Source organism: Zonotrichia leucophrys, chromosome 8 (genome assembly GCF_028769735.1).
Source record: "Zonotrichia leucophrys gambelii isolate GWCS_2022_RI chromosome 8, RI_Zleu_2.0, whole genome shotgun sequence".
Classification (NCBI taxonomy): Eukaryota; Metazoa; Chordata; class Aves; order Passeriformes; family Passerellidae; genus Zonotrichia; species Zonotrichia leucophrys.
This window is the reverse complement of record NC_088178.1, coordinates 30,064,722-30,085,703: the sequence shown is the minus strand read 5'-3', so window position 1 is coordinate 30,085,703 and position 20,982 is coordinate 30,064,722. Positions and strand designations below refer to the sequence as shown.

The following is a 20,982-nucleotide window of genomic DNA, read 5'->3' as shown; positions in this document are numbered from 1 at the left end:
AGGGGAGGGACCCTGAGCCCCAGGCTGGGGCTGGGAACACCCTGGACACATATCCGGGCCCACAAACATTCCCTGTGTCCATGCAACACCACCCAGTGACAAAACAGGCTTCAGTGGAGAAAACATGGGTATAAACATGGATCTGAACATGGGCAGCCCCTCGGGTCCCTCTGACTGAGAATTCCTGCAGTGCATCCATCGGGAATGCCCAGGTGTCCCTGCATGTGAGAACTCCTCACCAGGAATGTTCAGCCAGGACACACAGCCCAGGAGGAGGGACAAGCACTGAGAGCAGCTCTGGGAGCCCAGGGGCAGCCCTGGAGCTGGGGACAATGCAGGAATTGCCATCCCTCAGCGCCACAGGGAGAGCAGGAGCAGCTGCAGTTCCTGGGATAACCCAGCACAAGGCCAGCCCAAAGCTGTGCCCACACTCCAAGGCAGAACAAGCCTTGGGAGCAGCTTCCTGCAGCCCTTCCTGCAGCCCTGGCAGTGTCCCAGGGAGCAGCCGTGTCCTGGGGCTGAAAATCCCCCAGGTCTGCAGCCAGAGGCCACAGGAACCACAGGAAACTCTTGCAGGGCCTGCCCTGGGCTTTGGGCACACACCAGGGCTGTCCAGAGGGGACAGAGCCACAGCAGCCTCAGTCCCACAGGAGGCACCCAAACCCTTTTGTTTTCCAGTTCCAAGGCCAGGATCCCCCCTGGGATCCAGCAGTGGCTGCACTGCCCAGGCCCCACAGCCCCAGCAACACTGCCACGGAGCCAGGGATGGATTTGGGATGAGCAAAAACGCAAAGGACACAAAGCTGTGGATGTCCCTGTACCACTGAGCAAAGGGAGCTCTGACATTCACCTCGGGAGGAACCTCTCACACTGCAATTCCCAAGGCAGGGGTGCCCTGTAAGGCACTGGCACAGGTCCTGCAGCTGCACAGAACACCCCAAAGGGAGCCCTGCAGGGGAAGAGCCCTGTGCTGCCCCACAGGCACCGATCCAAGCCCCAGCTCAGCCCCACACACACCCCCAGTGTGTCCCAGAGGATCCCAGCTGGCTCCCAGGAGCAGCACACACGGTGTCAGTTCATCCCAGAGGTGTGAAACACGTCAGGAATTCATCATGACTTGGGAGAGCAAGTTCCATCATTCCCAGAGGATGCTCCACACCTGCCCTGACACGGCACTGCAGGAGCCCTTTCCCTTTGCTTGTTTTCCCTAAAGTTTCATTTTGGATTTGAGGTTGAATTGACAACAGAGCTGCCCTGTCCTGTCCCAGCGCTCCCCTGTCCCAGCGCTCCCCTGTTCTGTCCCAGCGCTCCCTGTCCTGTCCCAGTGCTCCCCTGTCCTGTCCCAGCGCTCCCCTGTCCCCCAGGCCCACCGAGGAGCTGGCAAAGGACCAAGCCCACCCTCCTGCACTTTGCTGACAGTGCTCCCCTGGGCCTGCTCTCTGTCCCTGCCCAGAGCAGCCTCTTTGGGATGGATCAGAGATTCCAGCAGTTTGGAATTCCCTGCTCTCAGGTGTGCCTGACACCTTGCCCTGTGCTGAGCCCCTTCCTTGTCCCTTGTGCTCAGCACAGCTGTTCCCTCCACTGAGCATCAATGATCCTCTTCATTATAAACTTTGATCCTTAACTCTATGGAATTCCAGAAAAAGTTTTACCTACAGTGCACAAAGAATATAATTTGGAAAATATTTACATTTTTGTACAATGACACCACAGCACTTGAATCTAAATTTCTTCATACAAACAAATAGCACCATCAGCCTTCTGCACAAATCTTGCCTAACAAACCCCAAAAAGGTGGATTATTGTTAGATGAGGAGACAACTGGGAGTGGGAATAAGCTCAAGGAGCTGGAGTACTGAACCATCCATGAAGGGGGGGCTGCACAAGGTGAGCTTTAAGGCCCCCCCACCCCACACCAGTCTGGGATTCTCTGTGATTGGAACACCAAAGGCAGGGAATGAGTGTGGGAGCAGCACCAGGCTGGCCCCGAGGGCAGGGGGAGCTGCTCCTGCAGGGAGGGGCAGTGCCTGGGCTGCCCCAGTGCCCACACCCTGGCCTGGCGGTGCTCGGCCTCAAATACAGGATAACCAACGAGTGGCATTGCTGGCCAGGCAGCCCAGGGAGGGAAGGAAGGGAGGGAAGGGGCAGGGACAGCACCAGGCTGGGCCGGCGCTGCCCAGGGGCCTCGCTCCCTGCTCAGCACAGCTGGCTCTGCCCGGGTGCCGCAGGAGATCCAAGTGTCAGTGGTGCCCATTTGGTTCATTCATCTACAGCCAAGGCATTCCTCCAGGATACCTTCCCACATTCCAACATCCCGTGCCTGAGCTGGGAGCTCAGGGAGCAGGGGAGGGACGGGGGGTTGCCTCACCCAGCCCCAGCCCCAGCCCCAGCTCGGTGCCAAGGTCCAGCAGTGCCTCCCTCGCGGGTCACCACAAGTGTAAAAAATTTAAAAAGCAGCAGCTGCTCCCAGCTGGGGCGGCAGCTCCGAGCCAGGAGCGGCTGTGCCAGGGGGGGTGGCAGCAGGAGGCCCCGGGAGGCGGCAGCTGGAGGGGCTGCGTGCCCACAGTGCAGCGCCAGCTCCTTCCCTCGGCTGCGTGCCCACCAGCTCAGCCCTTGCTGTGCCCCACGGCCCTGCCCTGGCCCTGGCACGCCGGGCTGGCGCTCCCAGGAGCTCCCAGCCCCCCTAGAGGTCCGGGAAGCGGCTGGGATCCTCCTTGTAGTCGTCGGGAATGGTGAAGATGGAGTCATCGAACTCGTCGTAGCGGAACTCCTGGAACGTCACAGTGGCCGTGATGGTGGGGAACACCGGGATGTCTGCGGGGACAGGGCACGCTCAGGGACTGTAGTAAACCCCTCAGGTTTAGCCAGGGCCCCTTGGAGAATAGAATGCTGACACAGCAGCAAAGAAGTTTCCTGTCTCCAGAGACATCCGCCTTGTACCTTATCCCTATAGCCATGGAAGGCAATATTGTGTTAAACCCTACCATTGGTCACTTATGGTCACTCTGACACCTTTGCCATTGGTCAGGATTGGATCCAGGCCAAGGGTATAACAGTAGCACACTGTACCCCTACTAACTCGGAAGAAGAAGAGCTGAGACCCTTCACGGACCCTACAATAAAGCCATACTCGTGGAACAGCCAGCGTCTTCTGCTTCTCCTCTCTCTGCCGTCTGCTGGAGCCTTAGGCCAAGGGAAAAGCTACCCAGCAAGCAAAGCTGAAATCACAAGAGCTGCCTGATCACTGAGAGCTGAATATTCCCTGCTTGCTGGGGGCTGACCCGCGGCCTTGGTCTGAGAGCGAGCTGGCTTCTGGCACCCAGTGCCCTTGGGGACTGAGCTCTGGAGCTGGAACAGCTTGCATAGGATACGACCAAGCAAGGCTCATTTAAGGGACAGCAGAGTGGCACCATCCCCACCCTGCCAGGCTGGGTTACAGGGGGAGGTGTCCCTGCCGTGGGAATGGGAGCACCAGCTGCAATCTGAGCTCATTCCCAAAGTGCTCTGGAACCCTGTGCAAACACGGCAGAGGCAGAGCACAGCCTGCCTGCCCACACAGCTCCCTGCAATTCCAGAGCCCTGCATCCTTAGCAAAGGGCCTGCTGCTTCTGGGATCACCTATCCCCTGAACAAGCTGCCCTCAGACATTTCCATCTTTACAATTTTTCACTTAAAATCAATCTATCCCCAGTAATCGCTGAAGAAAAGCAAACAGAGGAATGTTACAAAATACTCCACACCTGAGATCCTCCCCCAGTGCAGGAATAATCCAGCACATCCCACTGCCCTTGGAGCAAGGCCCCAGCACTCCTGTGCTCCTGAGCTCTCAGTAACACATCCCTAGGTGAGGGCTCCTCCCCAAAACTCCACAAAACACCTTCTGAACATATTGCACGAATAAATGCACATGTTTAGACCTGGAAATTTCTCTTGGAAAGGGTTTTCCAGCATCCCCACGCCTGGAGGGATCTCAAAGCTGTGTAGATGTGGCACTGGGGGACATGGGGCAATGGTGGCTTTGGCAGAGCTGGGGAATGGTTGGACTGAGAGGGTTTTTTCAACCTAAAATTCTGGATAAATAAAGCCCCAGGAGCTGCTGTGTGCTCTTACCTAATTTGACAGGAAAGCCTGGTGGAAGCTTCATTTGAACAAATTCTCTAAGTTTGTTAAAGTGCTTGAAGGGTGCAATGACTTCTAAGACATTCAACAACCTGCAAAGGAGAGCAGAGCCCGTGACAGATCCTCCTGCCACACACAGCCTGTCCCTGTGGACAGGAAAACGTCACCCAAAGGGCCCAGGGGACAACAGGGTGACAATGGCAGCATCCCCTTCTCCATCCCAGGGCGTCAGGGTCAGCCCACGCCCAGAATTACAACAAACCAACACCAGGATTGCAGTTCCTTATCCTCATTTCCCACAGGAGATGAGGGATGAGGTACCACCCCCCTTCTCCATGGACATGTGGAACTGACCTGGCTTTGTACTGGGTTAGGGGACACAACTTTGTGCTAAAATTTATTATGGGGAAAACCATTTCAGAATTCTGTGGGATCAGACACCACAGATAACCCTGATACCCCTGCCCAAAACTCTGCTCTTATCAAGCCAGGTAAGGGCTTGGCTCTTCCCCAGCCCCAGCAGCTCCCAAATTCCCAGTTTAAGGGACAACAGCCTGACTGCACTCCCACTCCCACTCCTGGGGATCTGCAGCTCATGAGCACACTAAAACATTCCCAACAGGAGTCACTCCCGTGGCCACTCACGATTCGATTCCTAAGGGGAATTCTTGGCTCATTGCTATCGTGGCTTTGAAGGTTTTCTTGCTCTCCTTGCAGACCAGCTCCCTGCCCAGGTGAGGAGCTCTGTGAGGGAGAGACAAAGTCAGTGCTTCCCAGGGCAATCCTGGCTTTAGAGGAAGGAAAACACACTTGGGTTGGAAAACATCAGGGAGGAATCCCTACTTCCAAAGGGTTTGCTTTATTGTAAAGCTGTGCAGAATAAAGATAAAAATCCTCTTAAATTAGATTTAAGGAGACAAGACAAAACCAGGAAAACTACCCCAGTAAAATAATTCCTCATAAACACAGTGTTAACAAACCCTACAGGAAGTGTTTATTAACCACTACCCAGAAATGCCCATGGCAGGGGGTGGAACTGGATGGGCTTTAAGGTCCCTTCCAGCCCAGAGCATCCCAGGATTCCCTGCCTGTAGCTGAGGCACTGACACTGCTCCCACACACCAGGATCCCTCCCCAGCCCTCTGGAGAACAAACACTGAGACACCAAACCCAGCGCCACAAGCAGCACCCACCAAGTGGAGAACCCAAAACCCCCAGAGACCCCCAGCCCCTGCCAGGGACGCAGGGGGTCCCTGAAGGCCTGGCAGGCCCAGCAGCACTCACTTGCCACTCTCTGCAGAGATGTACTCCTCCCAGGAGATGGTGTTGGGGGACGGCGGCGTCAGCGACTGCCGGCGCACGGGCTGCGGGACAAGCACAGCTCAGAGCCCTGCCCGCTGCCGTGCCCACCTGGGGCTGCCCCAGCCCCAAACACAGCCACTGCACGGGGGCGCCCACGGCCCTGGATCCGGCTGGCTGGTGAGGGGCGAAGGGCAGCACCCCTGCACATCCAAAGCCAGCCCCCCTCGGTGTCCTGGCCTTGGGCTGAGCTGGGGGATAGCTCGGAGCAGCGCGGTGAGAGACGAATTAGGAGGCGACCACTTGCTGGGGGTAAACTGTTGGTTTATTACAGAAGAACCAACAAGGAGGGGAAACACCCAGCAAATGGCCCCGAACAGGGGGTGGGAGAGGGTTTTAAGGGAAAAGGGGGGAAGAAGGCAGGGAAACCCAGCTAATCAATAGAAATACATATTTGGAGGTACGAAGCATAACTGATATACCAAAGTAACCAACTGTTATAAATCATAGGAGGGGCTCCGGGGCTACAGCCAACCATACCTCCCAGAGAAAAGAAAATTCTCGAAACCTGGGAGGAGAAAAAGAGTGATTGACTGACCCCAAGGAGGAAACAACTTTCACTTTATAAGAGAAACCAAGGGAGGAGCAGTTTCATTTCCATAGCAACCTAACTGGCAGGGTAGCAGCAGGAAGTAATACAGAAAATGGGGGGAGCAAACTAACGAACTTAAGAACACACCACAGCAAGCCACAGCCTGCCCTGCTCTGCCAGCCCCTGCTCTGCCAGCCCCTGCTCTGCCAGCCCCTGCTCCCAGCCCCTGCTCCCAGCCCCTGCTCTGCCAGCCCCTGCTCTGCCAGCCCCTGCTCCCAGCCCCTGCTCTGCCAGCCCCTGCTCCCAGCCCCTGCTCTGCCAGCCCCTGCTCCCAGCCCCTGCTCTGCCAGCCCCTGCTCCCAGCCCCTGCTCTGCCAGCCCCTGCTCCCAGCCCCTGCTCTGCCAGCCCCTGCTCTGCCAGCCCCTGCTCCCAGCCCCTGCTCTGCCAGCCCCTGCTCCCAGCCCCTGCTCTGCCAGCCCCTGCTCCCAGCCCCTGCTCTGCCAGCCCCTGCTCCCAGCCCCTGCTCCCAGCCCCTGCTCTGCCAGCCCCTGCTCCCAGCCCCTGCTCCCAGCCCCTGCTCCCAGCCCCTGCTCTGCCAGCCCCTGCTCCCAGCCCCTGCTCCCAGCCCCTGCTCTGCCAGGCCCTGCTCCCAGCCCCTGCTCTGCCAGCCCCTGCTCCCAGCCCCTGCTCCCAGCCCCTGCTCCCAGTCCCTGCTCTGCCAGCCCCTGCCCAGCCCCTGCTCTGCCAGCCCCTGCTCTGCCAGCCCCTGCTCTGCCAGCCCCTGCTCCCAGCCCCTGCTCTGCCAGGCCCTGCTCTGCCAGCCCCTGCTCTCCCAGCCCCTGCTCTCCCAGCCCCTGCTCCCAGCCCCTGCTCCCAGCCCCTGCTCTGCCAGCCCCTGCTCTGCCAGCCCCTGCTCTGCCAGCCCCTGCTCCCAGTCCCTGCTCTGCCAGCCCCTGCTCCAGCCCCTGCTCCAGCCCCTGCTCCCAGCCCCTGCTCTGCCAGCCCCTGCTCTGCCAGCCCCTGCTCTCCCAGCCCCTGCTCTGCCAGCCCCTGCTCCCAGCCCCTGCTCCCAGCCCCTGCTCCCAGCCCCTGCTCTGCCAGCCCCTGCTCTGCCAGCCCCTGCTCTGCCAGCCCCTGCTCCCAGCCCCTGCTCTGCCAGCCCCTGCTCTGCCAGCCCCTGCTCTGCCAGCCCCTGCTCCCAGCCCCTGCTCTGCCAGCCCCTGCTCTGCCAGCCCCTGCTCTGCCAGCCCCCAGCCCCCTCGGGCACCTCCTGCAGGACTGGCCCGTGCTGCTCCCCCATCACGAGTTAATGCGCGGCTCTGAGTGCCAAGGCAGCAGCTCCAGCTCACACAGAAATAAATTAATCACTTTAAAAGCTCTGTGTGTGCTCCCAGCTGAAGCCTGGCTCTTTCTGAAGAGCTCTTGATTTCCTGGTGCTAATCACAGGCTTCCTCCCATTTTAATGAAGCTCAAAGGAGCACGATTGCCTTTCTGGCTTCCCTTTCATTCCCAACAATCAGCATTGGGTCTAAAAGAATCCGCAGTTGATTTGCCACAGCCAAACCCCTCATCTCTTCTAAGAGACAAATTAAGGCTGAATACCCAATGTAACCACAGAAATCCCTCCCTGTGTGCACTAATCAGGCTAATTCATTAATGCATCACCAAAATTACACTTGTGGGTCATGTTTGTGATTTTTAGATTATGCCAATCAAAAGAAAATAAAAACATTATCTATGTATTTTGCACCACGAGGAGCGGTGTTCAAGATTATTCTCCCACATCCTGGGCAAAGTTAATCAACTACACCTCAAAGTTAATCAACTACACCTCAAAGTTAATCAACTGTACCTCAAAATTCTGCTCCATGAGGTTTCCCCCTTTGCTCAGGCTCTCCATGATCGCTTTATTCCGAAGGATGTCCTCCTCACTGAGATGTTCCCTTCTTTTCCTGGATTCCAACACCAGTCCATTCACCAAGTAGAAATCTGCCAGGAAGTTTCCTACTCTTTCCTGCACGAAAGGAATTTGGACATTAATGACTCACAGAAGATAAAATACAAACATTTTGATTTTTGCGTATCAAATAATGGCAGTAAGGGAACCTGGGGATTGAGCTGGAATTCCTCCAGCCCCCACATGGGCTGGCAGTGGGCAATCCCAAAAATCCAGCAGGAACAGGTACTCCTTATGCAGGGAAGCCTTAAGACAGAGATTGCTGAAGAGTTTGAGTGAAATCCCTTTGCAGAGCACTCCCATGGCTGCCCTTGTCCAGCAGGAGCACAGAGAACCCTTCCTGCCCTCCCTGGAGCCAACCTGCAGAGATCAGAGCCTGCTGGAACCAAACCATTCCCAGCACAAGCACAACCTGTCCTCCCCCTGCCCAACAGCTACAGAATCCTTCTTCCTTGTTTTTCCTGCTGAAGGCAGTCCAGCAGAGAGATTCCACATGGAATGAACTTGTGATAATTGGGGATACAGGGATGGGGATTTTTCCTTTGTCCTGCACACCTTGTCCTTTCAGAATCCTGGATTGGTCTGTGCCACAAAGGACCTCAAAGCTCACCCCATTCCAGCTCCCTGCCATGGCAGGGACAGCTTCCACCATCCCAGGCTGCTCCAAGCCCTGTCCAGCCTGGCCTGGGCACTGCCAGGGATCCAGGGCAGCTGGAATTTCTCCAGGAATCTGCCCCAGTGCTTCCTGCAGTGCCTTTCCCTCCTCCCTCCTGCCCAGCAGCACCTCTGAGCCCCCCTCACTCACAGTTTTGTCCTCCCTGAAGAGCCAGCCAGTCTGGGCCCGTGTGAACGTGATGGATTTGGTGGATAAGGTGGCAGAGTAAATATCACTGCTCATCAAAATGTCAACCTCCTCTTCTGTCTCCATCTCAGATTCCTGGAAGAAAAATTCCAAAACACTCAGCAAACAAGGATTGCTTCCTCTAAAGATACACCAATAAACACAAATGCATAAGCCCTGTCCTTTGGATCTTTTCCCAGAAGCAGCATTTCCTGCATTTTCAAGCGGTTTTATAAAACCTCTGGCCAAATGGTTTCCAAATAGTTTAATCTTGAATATTAATGTGAATAAAGCATCCCAATGGGATTTATGCAGCAGCTCAGCAGCCACACCCTTTCCACAGGCAATAATCCATCTGCTTAAGTGATTGGGGGATAAAGCTGTAATTAAAGACTTGACTAATTACAGGGGGTCCGGTGAGTCAGACCCTCACGCTGTTATCAGCTGAACTGGCCATGGAGTGACTAAAAGGATGCAAAGCAGTGGGAACAGCTCTGAAAACCCACCTGAGGACACCTCAGTTGAGCCCAGTGGAAAGATGAAAAGCAGCACATCACAATTTAAACCACAGTCCATTCCCATTCCAGCTTCTCCTCAACCAGAAATCTGGATTCAAAGCTGGCTTCCCTCACAAAATTCAATTTCACCTTCACAGCTCAAGCTGGAAGAACTGAGGTAAAAATTCTTTGCTTTGCAGCTCTTTGGGTGTTTCTGAGGCAAATTCTGTTTGACACATTCCCAAAAGAGCCTGGGATGAGTCCCACCCCCTTCCCAGAGCTTTACCTCGTGGTGTATTCGCTGGTAAACTTTTTGCTCATTGTCTAAAACTACAAAAGATTCGGAGGGTGCGGCGTCACCGTTAAAAATGAAGCTTAAATCCCCTCGTTGGCACTTCATGTCAGTAAAGTCTATCAGAGTTGTGTCCAGCCTGTGAAAACAACCCCAAATGTCACAGAAATTATCCACAAATGCAGGAGGAAATTCAGCTTCCAAGCAGGAAAGTGCATTTCTTTAATGGCAAACAAACACATGAAGGGCTGAGTTTTCACAGGATTTCATAAGCGAGGCCTCGATGCAGAAATCAGCAAAAAATAGCTATAAAGGTAAAGTTTTCTTCAGAAAATTGTATTTAACACTGCCAGCATGAGGAGGGGAGGGGGAGAGATTCTATTCAGTGCTACACACTGAGAAACAACTCCTCAGCAGGGTCCTGACTTGAATAACAACACTGGGACATCACCCAAAACGTGAAGAGGACTCAGAAACAAACTCATTTTTTAAAATTTGATTTATTTTCATTGCTATTTCTGTTTTAATCCCTCACCAACAGCAAGGAAATGCTCCTGCAGACCTGAGTAACTGGAAGAAGATGGAGCTGAGGCCATGGATCGCTGTAGTAATTCATGTCCACTATTGCAGAGCATTTATTTCTCATAAAGAGGTGGTTAAAGAACCTCAGCTGAGTAACTTCAATTCTAAGTGGTGAGGGATTAAAACTCCTCATAGATTTGCCTCTGATTTCAAGGAAAAACCTGTATTTATCTATTTCCCCTCAGTTCAGGCCTCATACAGGCACAGCATTCAGAAATGAGAAGGAAAGCAACAGTCCCGGACTCAAACAAACAGACCCAAGCTGCCCCTTTAATACAACAAAAATTTCTACAGATTGAATCTCCAGGATCATATTCTTGCCTCTTTGTTTTAAATTTTGGGCCCTAAAGAAAATGCCAGAAAATACATTTGGTTCTGAACTAAAAAGAGTTGAGCTTGGAGAGGCTCCTGAAATCCCCTACTGAGTTTGTGAATTTGTCACATTAAACACCTTAAAGAGAAATTATATCACTTTTTGGCTGGTTTTATTTTTAAACTCCAGACTGGAGCAGCAACACTTCTCCATGAAATACTGGAATTTCTTTGCAATTGTGTTATAAATACCCAATCCCTGTTTTTCACTGGCACATCTGGTAGATAAAGCCTTATCCAGCTGAACTGCTCTTGCTCTATATTTAAGTAATATTCAGCTCAAAAGAGATAATCAGAGAGCCTGAAATGGCAAGGCTCAGTGCTGTGCCATGGATGAGCCCAGGCTCACTGGGATCCAGCTTTTCCCTGGCACTGAAGTATTTGGGTACAAAAGCAGCACTCACCTGATATTTATACCTTGTTTGTGTATTTTACATGCATCAGAAGGCAGAATTCGGGAAAGTAAAGGCACTAAAGGAGGGAGAGAAAAGGCAATCAGAACACTGAGATCCCTCTGCAAAGTATTCCCATTAAAACTATTCCATCAGTCTGATTCTGGATGTGTTTTAATGAAAATACAGCATTTTCCAACATCTCAATCAAACACAACATCAGGGGTATTTCTATTTGATAAAACTGATTTTTTTTGTAATTGTAATTGCACACCCTGCTTCCAATATCAGACAGAATTTGTATTTCCATCACAGGTAAACCATTTATAAATCCTAACAACTGTGGCTGTTCACAGTTTGAATTCTGGGATTTAACAGTTTATGTAATGCACCAAGGGAAAGAATGCCTGGTTCCAATTAAAGCAGAACAGTCACAAGCATAAAAATGATCCAAGGTATTAATATGAATTATTAAATTAACAAAACACATAAAATCATGGAAGCCCAGACTGGTTTGGATTGGGGAGCACCTTAAGGATCATCCCCATCCCACCTGGGTTCTTACAGCAAAGAGCTCCTTCCCCTCCTTAGTGAGTCACTGGAGAGAATTCAGCTCCAGAAGTGAATAAGCAAAACAAAATCTGGAAAAGGTTGTGTGTCCTCTCCTCAGCACTGAGATCCCAAGCACTGTGGCTGCTCCAGCACAGAGCACAGACCCAGTGTGCTGCAGGCTGATTGCATTATCTCCCTGGGAAGGGACATGGGAGCACTCACCCCAACTTTGAAAATCCCAGTGAAGCTCTAGATAGAAGTCACCTAGCTGAGAAGAAAAGAAGAATGTGTTAACAAGCTTTCCAGGCTAAATGACTGTAAAATTTGCTGGAAGACAGGCAGAAGTTGTGTTTGGCAAAGAAAACTTTCTCTAATGTTGTACTTGAATTTGTACTGAACTTAAACATCACTGAAGCTTTAGCTGCAGCAGAATCAATAATGACAAAATGATGGAACTCATCTGAACTCACATTTTTAATCATTTCTTAATACTAGGTCAACTATCAAGCCCTGGATTGCAAAAGATTTATTGGAAACAATTTAAAAAGCATCTATGGAGCTCTCTGCTTGCTTTGATTGATCCCATCCAATCCCACGGAATTAGAATTAATTATACAATAATTAATGAGTCAAGTTTCAGGCAGGAGTGTTGCAAAGACCAATTGCCAGTGGCCTGGTGGAAATGTGCTGAAGTCACCAGGTGAGAGCACGTGTGAGCCAGAGCCACCCCAGCACGAGGGGCTCGGGGATCCAACACAGCTCAGCCTCCACAGGGACAAGTTCTGAACTTCTGAGAAATCACTGGGCTTCTACAAACTGCTGTCCCCAAACTGAGCAACATTTCACTGTGCCCAAGGGGAACTGGCTGCTGATGGAGAATGAAACAAAAATCTCCTCCAGCACTGGGCAAGGGGGTTTGGGGACTGAACACACCAGGAAATTATTCACTGACATAAGGTTTAAGAAAGCCTTAAAAATCTAATGAAATAGAGATTCTTTAACTCTGAGACTGCAATGATGATGAGCAGGTCTGCCTTACACAAACCTTATATTTGAATTTCTAGAAGTTGAAAGGAAGTATTACCTTAAAATAAATATAATTCTGTGACTCCTTAAAACAGAGCCAAGATTGCTTTTAAGAGCAGAAGATTGGTAAAAACATGGAAAAAACTTGCTGGCAGTTTCCCAGAGTGTCCATACTCAGAGCACAAGTCGCTGCTTTCCACCCATCTGGTTTTGGCAGCACAACTCACCTCTTTCAGGGCTTTTAATAACCGAGGTCGCTTCTCTTCAACACTTTCCCTGGACTGCTGCTTGAGCTTCCTCAGGAGTGCTGAAACTACACAGGAATTCATCCATGAACTCTGGTTGGTTGATAATTACAGGTGAGTGTCTTACTTGAGGTCTTAAACCCAACAATGCAATGGAACATTTCATCAGACCCGAGGAATTAATCCCAGCTCCAGGAACTGCACATTAACCTGCTCAGATCACCCCAGGAAGGAAAGCCTCAATAATTGTTTGTAAAATTAACTATAGAATCATGTCAAGAGGGTTTGTACACAGGTATTAGTAAATATGTGGATATAAATATACTGAGTAACATCTACTCCACTGAGAAAATCAATAGTGAGGAGCTGACAAGAGAATGCTGTTGGTAGATTATAAACCAGTGCATTAATATATTAATAATACATTTATATGTGTAACATATAGTGAGTTTTCTGCTATAGGATGCACCACCACACATGGTAATACCAAATACTATTAATATCCACCAGTGAGTAGCAGCAGAATAATTTCCTTTTGCTACTCCATGTCTGAGGTGAATAAACAATATTTGAATAATACATAATATATAAACTATATTTTCCCACTGGCCTCTTGAGATGCAGCCTAAAAGCCACATCCCACTGGCAAATGATACCCAAACAAATGTGTGAGCACAGGGAGCAGGCCAAGGAGATGATCCCACCCAGGCCAGACCCATCTGGATCCTGTCCCTGCCATTGCAAACCCAGAATAAGCTCGTGCAGAGCTCTCCCAATGCCCTCAGTCTGAGCAGAGTTAACAGCTCGCTTATGTAACCCAGTGCAATTTCTTATCAAGGAAATGGATGTGCCTGATCGTGTTCAGATATAAAATGTTCAGCTGATTAAGAGAAACCCTTCAGAGAGCTGAAAGAGGGCTGTGGGAAAATAACCCAGCTTGAGAGCTCTGCTTTCCTGTTCTGAATGAGCCCCAGTTTGGGATTAACTGGCAAACTGGGATGAATGAAGAGGTGCTTACTCATCTGTCTGTCTCCATAGCTGATGGCTTCGGCCAGAGGGCTCCATCCCTGAGCGTTTTTCACCTTTACTGGAGCATTATGGGCTAAAAGCAGGTGGGCACATTCTGGAACAAAATATCCACAGTTATTTACAGTAAAGGATGCAGCAGGAGCATCAGGATAAAACTCTACCAAAGCAATTCATATCAGAGGTATTACACAGATTATCAAAACACATATCTGGGTTCTGACTCACTCTAACAAACAAAGCCATTTATGCAAGGACTTCCAGCACTTCCCTGTTCAATATTATCACTAAAAATAATTGGTGATCAGCCACCAATTATGTAACACTGAAGAGACTTGTCCCTCCTGCTACGTGGAGTTTGCTTTTTATAATATTTCTGCATGTCAGATACACACACCACCATGGAACAAGGATATTTATATTTAATGCATGACATCAGCTCTCTCTGCTGCACACACAAAGCAGAGAGAGACCTCAGGGCCTTCATCCCTCTCCAAGGGGTGAATGGATCATGGGGACACGGATTTGGGGCAACTCCCATCAGGTACAGGGGAGGCAGAGGCACCAACACATCCCTGTGTGCCACAGCATCCTGGGGAATCTGGATTTAAGGAGGGCAAACAGGCACCTCTGCTCCAGGAAAGCCTCAGAGCAGGTGTGGAACCAACAGCTGCATTCCCCACCCACAGGTGGACATGATGGTGGAAAACTGAAGGAAGCAAGGAGGGTTTCAGTGCCCCCATGTGCTCCTTGGAAATGGTTCTGCAGTTTCCAAGCACGAGGAAACCTCAGCACGTGTCACCAAAGCCACCCTGAGCCGTCTGGAGGTGATGCAGCAGGGCCCAGCTGTCTCATCAGCAGCACAGGACTTCCTGGGTTATTTTCCTACCACAGGTGCCACAGGAAACTGCACTGGTCATTCCAGATGCAGCAGCTGTGAGTCAGGGCAGGCTGAGTGGCTGGGGAGGAAGAGATCCCTCCCTGCTGAACAAACTGTCTCCTGTGGGATAAACAAAGGCCCTGACTAACCCAGCCAAGGGATTTTTATGGCTCCTTAAACTGTGCCCAGGACAACAACATCCCTCTGCAGGGAGCAGGCAAACCAGCTTGGAATCTCCAGCCAGATTCCATTTCCAGTTCAATAAACAGGCTGGGAGAGCTGGGGGTGCTCATCTGCAGGGGAGAAGGATCCAGAGAGAGCTCAGAGCCTTTCCAGGGCCTGAAGGGGCTCCAGGAGAGCTGAGAGGGGCTGGGGACAAGAGGAGACAGGAAAGGGGAATGGCTCACACTGCCAGAGGGCAGGGCTAGGTGGGATACTGGGAATAAAGCTCAGATTTCCTTTCCCACTCTTCTTCTCCAAATCCATGTGGCATCTTCTTCCCAGAAAACCTCACTAGCTTGAAACACAAGATCACACTCAGGAAAGGGAAAAACCCCTGTTTTCCTCTTGCCCCCAAATCTTCAGGATCACTGAAAATGTAACAAAACAAATGGTTTTACCCACCTTTATGTCCCAACATCACAGCAAGATGTAAAGGAGTGTTTCCTAAAAGAAAGCACAGAAATAAAAGAGATGAGATGAAAGTCAGCAGAATGCATTGCAACCCCTTCCTTAGGAAACTGCAGCTCCTGCTCTAACCCAGGAACACACCAACACCCACCAGAGGAGTGACATCTGCTTGGATTGTGATTGTCAAAATAAATAGATTGAGACACATTTCATGGGCCAAGAGAGGGTTTTTAATGATATCTTGAAACTCACTCCAGGCAAAGAGGTCCAGAGGTGTCTTTGAGAAAGACACAACCCCTGTGCTCCCCACAGGCTGAAGGGTCTGATCCCTTCCCAGCCTGACATATCTGGGTTAAAAGCTACTCACAGATATGATACTGATTAAAAATTTAACAGCCTGTTTTATTAATATTTCAAAGACTGAGTACTCATTTTTTACAACTACAGTACTGGGCATATTGAGAAGGAACAGCACCTTCACTACAAAGCTGCCTTTTGGCTGTTTCCAAAGAAAGCTTTGGAGATATCAGCAGCCTCTCAAACCTGTCCCCATTTTCCTGGCGATGCTCGTGACACAGGTGGTATTTGTGTTGTTAAATATTCACTGTGAGGCACCCAGAGCTGTTTTTCCTGGATTAATGCTGCTACCAGGCTCATGACACCGTTTATTTAGGCAGCTTAAGGATGTAAAGTTCTTCCATTTAACTGCATTTTGTACATTTAAACATCTTCTTAGAGCAGTCAAGAGAAAAAAAATGCTGGAAAACAAATTTTTTGTGCAATTCTAACACACACACTCGGTTGAGAGCTGTTCTCTAAGTCCCATTTTGTCAGCAGAAGAAGCTGCTCTGTGCAGAGGGTGTGCTGCACATCTGGAGGGGCTGCCACGGGAATGCCAGCACCCTGCAGCATCAGGGGAATTGGGATGGAGATGGGAGCTCTGTCCTGCCTGCCCAGCAGGGCTGGCAGGGCTGTTCAAGGTGTCCTGCATCTCCTCTCATCCTTGCAGGGCACTGGCAGCACCCCAGGCAGCCACAGCCCAGCTCATTATACACTAACCCAGCTCAGCTCCTGCTGCTATTAATAGCTGCTCCAACATCTGGGAGCACAGCACTGGGAGTGCTGGATGCTGCCAGGCTCTGCCAGGGCATGGGAATAACCTTCCTGAGGAGCAGCCTGAGAGGGAGCCACACTGAGCGCCCAGGAAATGCAAATTACCTGACCCAAGGGGAAACATGGTCAAAATCATGTGAGAAAAGGAATGGTGAGGGTGGAAAAGCCCTGCAGGATCATCAAGCTGTGCCCAATTCCCACCTTGTCACCAGCACTGAGTGCCACATCCAGCCCTTCCTTGGGCACCTCCAGGGATGGGCACTGCAAACCTCCCTGGGCACTTCCAGTGCCTTTCCATGGATCCCCCTTTCCATAGGGAATTCCTGCTGGTGTCCAGCCCAGTTCTCCCATGACAGAACTTGGGGTCATTCCCTCTGCTCCTGTCCCTGTTCCTGGGAGCAGATCCCAAACCCCTCCTGGCAGGAGCTGTGCAGAGCCAAAGGGCCCCTGAGCCTCCTTTGCTCCAGGCTGAGCCCCTGCCCAGCTCCTCAGGGATTCTGCAGCCCCTGCCCAGCTCCTCAGGGATTCTGCAGCCCCTGCCCAGCTCCTCAGGGATTCTGCAGCCCCTTCCCAGCTCCTCAGGGATTCTGCAGCCCCTGCCCAGCTCCCTCAGGGATTCTGCAGCCCCTTCCAGCTCCCTCAGGGATTCTGCAGCCCCTTCCAGCTCCCTCAGGGATTCTGCAGCCCCTTCCAGCTCCTCAGGGATTCTGCAGCCCCTTCCCAGCTCCCTCAGGGATTCTGCAGCCCCTGCCCAGCTCCTCAGGGATTCTGCAGCCCCTGCCCGGCTCCTCAGGGATTCTGCAGCCCCTGCCCAGCTCCTCAGGGATTCTGCAGCCCCTGCCCAGCTCTGTTTCCTGCCCTGGACATGCTCCAGCCCCTCAGGGTCTTTTTTGGAATGAAGGCCACAGAACTGACCCCAGGGTTTGAGGTGAGGCCTCAGCAGTGCCCAGCACAGCCACAGCCCCCTTTCCCAAGAAATCAGTGCGCCAGCAGCTCCTGGAATCCTGCCTGTGCCCATCCAGGTGGGCAAACAAAGCCTGCTGGCCCCAAAGCACACCTCAAACACAGCACCTGTCCCCACACACGTGTGGCCTTTCACCTCTGCTGAGGTACCTGCCCACCCACAGGGCTGTTTTCCAGCAAGAGGATTTGTCTGTTCAGGATTTAAGCTCTTAAATGCACGTTATAATAAAGCTAGAAGTCATCTACTAGGTGTAGCTACAGGCTTCTCCCAGGAAACTCATTGTTTGGGAATAATGACACCGGCCTTCCTCTGGGCAGTGATTTGGAGGTTAATTTAGGAAGCTGGGGAGGCACTCAATTAACACTCAATTGCTTTTAGCAGAACAGCAGGAGTCTCCCATTCCACAGGATTTGGCTTTCCTGCACTGAACCAACACTAAAACAGAACTGGATTATTAACAATAAATTCTCTCTCCCCTCTGTCCAATCCTTAGCACATCCCAGGATTCCTCTGGCTTATTTCTGAGCAAATCATCAGCTGGAGTGTCCCCCAAATAATTCCCAGTTCCAGTGTGTGTAAACAAGTGACAGATGGAAACAGGCAGGAAGAAAACAATAACAGGGAAATGTTACTCAGGCCTCTGGAATGTCAAACCATCAAGAGGTTTGTTGTGGATTTTTTTTTTTGAATAGTTCAAGTAAAAACTTGGAGGAAGATGATGAGTCAGAGATCCCCAAAGTGTCCCAACTCTGCACAGAGCTGGGAAAGCAGGGAGATCTTAATTAGAGATTTATATACGGATCAAAAAAGGATGGAATCAATGTGTGAGATACACACTGAGGGTGACAGCAAGCAAAGAGGGATCAGGAAGTGCCTTCAAGGAAAGATTTGGAGCTGCTGCTGCTGAGCTGCTTGAAGGGGAACTGGAGGAGGAACAGGGAGAAGCAGCAGCAGGAATAGAGAGAGTGGGAAAATTCCTCCCCAAGTCTGCTGCTTTCATTCTAGCAGGATTTGCTGGAATGAAGGTGGCAGGATAAACAGATCTGTAGCTGGATTTGGAGCTCTGCCCTTGGGAAAGCGCCGTGCCAGCTGCAGGGAACACTCCTGCCCATCCTGGCTGGGAGCTGAGCCCGGTGCTACCCTGCAGCCCTCAGCTGCCTTCCAGTGCCACCACAGACACAGCTGGAATTCCCAACTCCATCCCTCCTGCCCCTGTGCCAGCCCCAGAGATCCTTCACCTTCGTGCTCCCTTTGAATTTACACACCACAATGAAGCAGAGCCCATCTCCTTATCAGAAACACAACACAAGCCTGCTCTTTATCACAACTTCTCAGACACCACACACGTGGAACTGGGAGTTCTCCAGCAGAAATGGATCATGTTACTCTTGAAACGGCTATTGAAATAAAGATTAGAACCAACCATGAAGGTCAGGCGGATCCCCCAGGCTGATTTATTTGTTAACAGTATAAAATATCCTCCAAATTAAAACGTTTTGAAATGTCCTGGCAAGACATTCAATATTTACAAATTTCAGAGCAGCACAAGGATCAGATTCCATCTCTGTCACTGACACTGCTGTGGACGGAGCATTTGCAGAGGAGCAGCTGAGAACAACTCTCTCAAAACCCAGAGCCACAGCATTTAAAAAGAAAAGGGAAAAAAGGATTGATTTTGTAGCCTGGGGAAATATCAAAAACTGCTCTGCCAACAGCCAAAGGAACAACTCAGCATCCCCCAAAGCAAACAGGTGACAGCTTAGACATTCTAAAAAAGAATGAATCTTTTAAATGCAGCGGGGTCTTGGACACAGAGCAACACCTGCTCAGAGGCAGCTCTGCCAGGACAGGGCTGGTACTGGAGCTCACAGTGCTCATTCATATTACGAAAGTCATGGAATTACGGAATGGTTTGGGTTGGAATGGACCTTAAAGCTCATCCCTGCCATGCCAGAGACATCTTCCACCATCCCAGGATGCTCCAAGCCCTGTCCAGCCTGGCCTTGGGCACTGCCAGGGATCCAGGGGCAGCCACAGCTGCTCTGGGCACGCTGTGCCAGGGCCTGCCCACCCTGCCAGGGAACAATCCCTTCCCAGTATCCCATCCATCCCTGCCTCCTGTCAGTGGAAGCCATCCCCCTTGGCCAGCCACTCCATCCCTTGTCCACAACCCTTCCTACAGGGTATTCACACACCCTTATGAAACTCCCTTGCAAAACTCCCAACGAATTCCCTATTTCCCGGTCCAGCATCCGCATCTCCCGCCCCGCCGGGACGCGGCCCGAGCCCCGGTTCCCCGGTGCGTCCCGCTCACCGTGACTGTCCTTCTGGGCGATGCCCTGCGTGCGGATGAGCGCCGAGAGCCGCCGCACGTCCCCCTTGAACACGCACTCGTGCACGGGGAAGGGGCCGCGCTCGGGCCCGGCGGGGGCGGCCCGGGCCGGCGGGCGGTGCCGGTGAGCGCCGGGCCCGCGGTGCCCCCCGGCCCGCCCGCCCTTCCCGCCCGTGAAGGCGCCCCCGGGCGCCGCGGCCGCCTCGTCCTCGCCGGCCGCCAGCAGGTCCCCGTCCTCCTTGCTGGGCTTGTGGTCCCTGCGCAGCGAGCGGAGCTTCTCGCCGGTCATGGCCGGCGGGAGCGCCCGCAGCGCTCGGAGCCCGCGGGGCCGGTCCCGCCCGGAGCCCCCGGAGCGGCCGCAGCTCCGCCCGCGCCTCACGGGCCTCGGCTCCGCGCCGCCATCTTCGGCCGCCGCTCTCGCGAGACTGCGCCGCACCGAGAGAGCGCGCGGGAGGAGCCGCGGAGTGACCGGGAGGGGCGGGGCGGGATCCGCCCAATGGGCACGGCCTGAGGGGAGGAGGGATCCGGAATCGGTCCCAGCAACCGCTTCCTGAGGGACGGAATCGGGGATCGATCCCAGCAACCGCATCCTGAGGGGAGGAGGGATCAGGGATCGGTCCCACCAACCGCATCCTGAGGGACGGGATCCGGGATCGATCCCAACAACTGCATCCTGAGGGGAGGAGTGATCGGGGATCGGTCCCACCAACCGCATCCTGAGGGGAGGGATCGCGGATCGGTCCCAGCCACCGCATCCTGAGGGGAGGAGGGATCGGGGATCGATCCCAGCTCCCGCATCCTGAGGGGAGGGATCGGGATCGGGGATCAATCCCACCGGGCACGGTCTGAGGGACGGGATCCATCCCAAAGGGCACATCCTGAGGGACCGGATCCATCCCAAAGGGCACATCCTGAGGGATAGGCGGAATTGGGGATCTATCCCAACAGGCACACCCTGAGGGATAGGCGGAATCGGGGATCTATCCCAAAGGGCACATCCCGATCAGCCAGGACAGGGAGACTCCAAGACTCTCTAAGCAGCTGTTCCAGTGCTCTCCCACCCTCCATGGAAAGTTCTTTGGGAAATGATGGGACCGGGACAAGTGTTCCTCAAAGGAAAACCGGGACAGTGCCCCTGTCGTGGTGCAAGCCCTTGTAGGTGCAGTGTCAGCTCAGAAAGGACCTGTCTGGGTTGGAGCTTCCCAATTCCCCACTGCACGTCCTGCTCCTGGGCCAGTTCTGCAAGTTTCTGCTTCAAATATGGGATGAG

At 52.4% G+C, this 20,982-nt stretch overlaps 1 protein-coding gene across 1 annotated transcript; it reads right to left on the bottom strand.

Moving 5' to 3' along the window:
• Positions 1-1,315: 1,315 nt before the first annotated feature.
• Positions 1,316-20,114, bottom strand: ANKRD13C (ankyrin repeat domain 13C). The gene is made up of 13 exons (XM_064719995.1): positions 19,695-20,114; positions 15,298-15,339; positions 13,786-13,890; positions 12,750-12,835; positions 11,719-11,764; positions 10,957-11,023; positions 9,593-9,737; positions 8,774-8,905; positions 7,864-8,025; positions 5,404-5,483; positions 4,765-4,863; positions 4,111-4,211; positions 1,316-2,814 (listed from the first exon to the last, which is right to left on the bottom strand). Exons 1-13 carry the CDS (start codon positions 19,999-20,001, stop codon positions 2,684-2,686), a joined length of 1,503 nt encoding a protein of 500 aa, XP_064576065.1. The 5' UTR covers positions 20,002-20,114; the 3' UTR covers positions 1,316-2,683.
• Positions 20,115-20,982: the final 868 nt, after the last annotated feature.